The 4,878-nt window shown below is 60.6% G+C and overlaps 2 protein-coding genes across 2 annotated transcripts in view; one reads left to right on the top strand and one right to left on the bottom strand.

Moving 5' to 3' along the window:
• Window positions 1-3,549, top strand: part of CIB1 (calcium and integrin binding 1) — a 4,947-nt gene extending 1,398 nt beyond the window's left edge. Inside the window, exons 2-7 of the mRNA XM_085301589.1 lie at window positions 101-150; window positions 1,012-1,114; window positions 1,538-1,691; window positions 1,971-2,089; window positions 2,164-2,252; window positions 2,557-3,549. Of these exons, the coding sequence (XP_085157715.1) occupies window positions 101-150; window positions 1,012-1,114; window positions 1,538-1,691; window positions 1,971-2,089; window positions 2,164-2,252; window positions 2,557-2,578 (537 nt within the window). The 3' untranslated portion in view covers window positions 2,579-3,549. The remainder of the gene's footprint in view (window positions 1-100; window positions 151-1,011; window positions 1,115-1,537; window positions 1,692-1,970; window positions 2,090-2,163; window positions 2,253-2,556) is intronic.
• Window positions 3,550-3,703: 154 nt separating this feature from the next.
• SEMA4B (semaphorin 4B) overlaps window positions 3,704-4,878 on the bottom strand; it is an 8,407-nt gene continuing 7,232 nt past the window's right edge. Inside the window, exon 13 of the mRNA XM_085301588.1 lies at window positions 3,704-3,772. Coding sequence (XP_085157714.1) covers window positions 3,704-3,772 — 69 coding nt within the window. The remainder of the gene's footprint in view (window positions 3,773-4,878) is intronic.

Raw genomic sequence — 4,878 nt, 5'->3', positions numbered from 1 at the left:
GGGGCGGGATGGGGGCCCTGGGGGGAAGCACCAGGGCTGCCCTGGTCCTGGGGGTCTGCGTGTTGCCCCGGTGCCAGTGGGGGCCGGGCCGGGCTGACAGCCGCTCTCCCCACAGGAGCTGACATTCCTGACCAAGCAGGAGATCCTGCTGTGAGTACCCCCTCGGGGTGCCCGGCTCTGCCCACAGCCACCTGCTCAGCCGCAGAGATGCTGTCCCTGGGCAGGCGCCTGCTGGGGGCAGCCCTGCTGGGTGCTCCCCCTTCCCTTCCTGCCCCGCTCCCACCGGGCTTTGGGCTCTGTCTCCACCATGGAGTCTGCTTCTGCAGTCCGGGTGGGCAACCCTCGGCTGTCCCTGGCTCACTGGCTTCTGTGGTCCTTTTCTTACATCAATGTTTGAAGCAAAGTAGGAGACAGGAAGCTGGAAGTCCTAGGCTGGGCCTTTCCCACTTGTGGGATTGGCAGGGTTTCAGGTTATGAAGGTGCCTGGGTGCAGCCTGCTAGCCCCGCTGGCAGTGGACAGTGGGCACAGGCCTCACCTGGTCACCCAGGGGTCTGTGATGTGCTCAGGAGGCTGAGCGTAGGGCTGGCRTCGAGCTGGTCCGGAGGCGTCTTGTGCAGAGGTGTCTGTTCRCTCCTTTGAAGTCTGCAGGCAGTGTGAGAATGGTTGCAGCCAGCTTTGCGGGCGGGCAGGCAGCAGGGCTGGCTCTTTCCTCCCTCCTGGTGCCGGATGCTGCAGTTCCAAGAGCTGGTGCAGAGGCAGCTGTCTTTTGCAAGCTGCAGGGGAAGCTGGCCCAACAGGCAGGACCGCCTGGGAGTGCGTGCTCCTACCCCTTGATCCGGCTAGTGTACAAGTATTATGCCTTTGTGCACAGCTGGCAGGGAGCTGTGGGAAACAGGGTGTCCCCCTGTCTGCACGGCTTCTGGGGAGGGCTGCCTGCGCTGCCTGTGCCCAGAGGGCTGCCTTCTGAGCCGCCCGCTCCACAGAGCGTCTCTTGTTCTTGCCTCTTCAAGTGCCTACAAGAGGTTCAGTGAACTGCTGCCAGAGGAGGAGAAGGAGAATGCCCGCTCAGTTCGGATTCCCAAGAGCAGGATCCTGACGTTGCCTGAACTGAGGGTATGGTATCTGGGAGACAGCAGCACCGAGCTACTGCTACCTTCCTCCTGGGCGTGTTCGGGCAGCTCCCTGTTTACTCTCCTAGGCCTTTGCAGTGCCAGCGCTCTCTTACTCAGCTCACTGCCCGTAACAGTTATTCAGGGAAGCTGTTCACTTATCACACGTCAGCTCCATATACAAACAACTTCCTTGTCCCTGCTGTGGCTGTGATTGCACAGCCGTAYGATTGCAAGACAGCTGCAGTAATGCTATGAGGTACCTGCTGCCAGGGCAAGTAGCTGCCTGTGTGCRCAGTCAGTGCTCAGTACGGGGTCAGCACAAGGCCAGAAGGGACTGCTGAAGTGCTAGCTTGCCAACCTGCAGCTGAGGAAGCAGGTCTGGCGCTGCCCAGCCTCGCCCTGAGCTGTTGCGGTGTGTTGGCAGGCAAACCCCTTCCGGCACCGCATCTGCCGGGTGTTCTCCACCTCAGAGAATGGGGATGACAGCATGTCCTTTGAAGACTTCCTTGATATGCTGAGTGTCTTCAGCGACTCTGCTACCTCAGAGATCAAATCCCACTATGCTTTCCGCATCTTTGGTAATGATTGCAGGGGGGTGAATACTGTGTCTTGGGATCCCGCTCCCTGTGGTGGGGGGACAGATCCTTGTTCGTGAGGGCTGGCCATGTCCTCGGAGTGCCCAGGGAGACGGTGGCTTTAGGTACTCCCTGGGGGGAACTGTAGCATGATGTGCACCAGCTCTCTAGCACTGATGGGTACAGTAGGGAGCCCACCATGCCCTCAGGTGGTCTATGTGGGTGCTGTGATTCTCTGGGGCCACTGAGGCCCCGTGGGGCATAACTTTCCTCTGCCCAAAGACTTCGATGATGATGGGGCTCTGGACAAAAAGGACCTGGAGAACTTGGTGAACTGTCTGACAGGAGAAGGTGAGGAGTCCAGGCTGAGCAATGCAGAGATGGAGCAGCTCATCGAGAATGTGAGTACTGTCAGCCTGGGCATGGCCTGCTGCATGGTCCTGGTCATAACTGCTCATGTTTCCTTCCCCTGCAGATCCTGGAGGAGTCTGACATCGACAAGGATGGCACCATCAATCTTGCCGAGTTCCAGCACGTCATCTCTCGCTCCCCTGACTTTGCCAGGTACTGCACTTCTGTCTGGGTACTGTGGTCTCCAGCTGTGTAGTTTGTCCTGAGGGCCGGTCTGGAGGGTTTGCCCATTCTGGTCTCTGCTTGCTTCATGGCAGAGCTCTTTTAGAGGCAGTAAGGCAAGGCTATGCTCTCCCCGTATGAGGAATCCCGTAACAGTGAAGGGAACTTTATCCTTGCTAGCTCTCCAGAGAGCCTTTTCTGCACAGGGTAGTGCTGCATCCCTGTAGCACTAGGCACTCACAAACCTTGCTTGCAACACAGCGAGGAGGTGCAGAACCTCTTGTATCTCTTGCAGCTCCTTCAAGATTGTTCTGTGACAGCCCCACAAGCCTTCAGCAGAATTGCTTCTCTAGCTACTCTTCACGGTCTCTAGACTGCAGCTCTTCTTGGTCTCCAGACACTTCCTCTTTTTGCAAGCAGAACGGCAGAGGCTCCTGCTCTGTACCAGCCTGAGAATGCCATACAGTGCCTTATGCAGGAGGCCTTCCTGCTCTGCACAGTGTCTCCTGCTCCCTTTTCGCACCCAGTAGGCAAGGTTGCAGGCATCGCCATAGTCCTGCAGCCTCCACCATCCTTGCTTGGCTCCGCAGGCTGCAGAGGTGCATATCCCAGGAAGCTGCCCTGCCTGGAGGCTGGGCCAAGTCTGCTGGACCAGGAGGGAGCTCTGCTGTCAGCTGATCCTAATTCCTTATGCAAAACAAGTGCAGCTCTGCATGGGGCGGAGGGAGGAATACAGAGGTGCTCCTGGCTGGAGCCCTAAGTACAGCCCCTTTAACCCCGTCAGCACCAATCTGTGCCTTCCACTAGCAGGCAGGGAGCTGTCTTCCTGGCCAGGGCCCTGCCTGGCTCTTCAGTCTTCCCCCAGGCCTCCCTGCAGCAAAGTGGATTTATTTCTCAAAGCAATAATGTAAGTGGCACTTCAGATGTCCCAGTCCAGCAGCACTTCTGTCCCTCTCGTGGCTGCACAGGACACTTTCCTGACCTTAGCAGGCACTGTACCTGTGTGCAGGGCAGAGGCCAAGCACCTCTCACCCCAGGGACAGTGAGAGCTGAGCCCCAAAGAGGCTGCAGCCCTGCTGCTGTGCCTCTAACCCCGCCCAGGACCCGGGGTGTTTTCTTTTCTTTTTTTTTTTTTTCCCTTTTTCCCCCCCCCTCTTTTCTTTGCCCTCACCGCTGCGCTTACCAGCGGTTGCTCTGGCTCTACTGGCCTAGAGCAAACAGGAGCCTGTGCCTGTTGCTCTCTGTGTTCCTGACAAAGGACAAATAAAGGGCTCGAATTTCACCCTCAGCCAGGCCTTGCTGCGTGTGTGGATTTTGTCTCAGCTCTGCTGGGGGGGGGGGGTCCTGCTGCAGGTTTGGGGGTGGTGAGGGGATATGGGCTCCTGCCTGGCTCTTTGCCCCTGCCAGCTGCAGCTCCTGGGGCCCAGGTGCTAAGTCCTGCTTCAGGGCAGGCCTTTCCGAGAGCCGTCTTCCTCCTCTGTAAAGCCGGAGGCTGTTCCCAGTGTGCTCAGCTGCWGCACAAAGAGCTCAGCTCTCTCAAGCAAGAGGCACAAAGAAAAATCCAGGGCAGGCAGCAGCTACCTTTGCTTTGGGGCAGTGCTAGAGCCTTTTGTGTCTGTTCATCCAGCAGACTTTGCCCTGGCCAGCTGCCAGACTGCTTGAAACAGCTTTCCCTGTGCTGGAATTGCACTTTGCGGCAAGCCCAAGTCCAGCCTTGCCTCTCCAAGTAGCACTCCTACCATGTGCGCAGGTTCCTCCCGAGAACCGTGCCACAAGCTGCTGCCTGGGCTCCAGCAGCGGACGCTGCACGGCCGGGTGCCAGCGCGGGTCCCTGCGCCCTTCGCGGCTGGGGCGAGCTGGCGCTTGGCCGCCGCTGGTGCTCGCAGATCAGATTGCCGCCTCGCTCCCGGCTGTGCCAGTGCTCACGGATCGCCGCCTCGCTCCGGCTGTGCTGGCCCTCCCAGGTCGGGTGCCCCGAGGTGCCGATCGTGCCCGCGCCCCTCCGGCCCCGCAGCTGCGTCTGCTGGCACGGCCCCGGCCACCACCTCCAGTGGCGGTTTTGATGTTCCAGAACAGGCTGCTGAGTGCGCTGGTCCCCAGAGGACGAGCTCGCGGCTCCCGGCAGCGCTGAGTTCATGCGCTGGCAGCGTTTCCCAGCGCGTTACCGCTCGGGGCAGGAGGCCGGCGAGCAGTGCCGCGCTGCGCGGCCGCGGTCTCAGCCGACGCTGCAGCTCCCGCTGTGGCACCAACAACCGCGCTCGGGCTGCCGCAGGCACGCGATGCCGGAGGTGCCGTGCGCGCGCGGCCAGCTGCCCCCTCCACGTCTGCTGCCCAGGATCCACCGGGCACAACTGCCGCCAGCCCGCAGCGGGGGCCGGCGCCGCTCCTGGGAGCGCGGCTGGCCGCGCTGGGCACACGCACATACGCGCACAAAGGAGACACAGGGACTTTATACAAAAACCACAGACGTTTCCGCACGCACACACCTGGGGCGCACGGTCCGCGCGGGCACCGTCCCCCGGACACGATTCACATTGTCAACGTATGAAAAACGAACCAAGCACAGACACGCACAGCACGGGGCCCCGGGCGGCCGGGCGCGGGCGCCGCCGCGGGG

The sequence above is a fragment of the Rhea americana genome, unplaced genomic scaffold (assembly GCF_003343005.1).
Source record: "Rhea americana isolate MKP2758 unplaced genomic scaffold, rheAme1 scaffold_178, whole genome shotgun sequence".
Lineage (NCBI taxonomy): Eukaryota > Metazoa > Chordata > Aves > Rheiformes > Rheidae > Rhea > Rhea americana.
The sequence above is the reverse complement of the archived record's forward strand: the minus strand, read 5'-3'. Positions and strand labels throughout refer to the sequence as shown.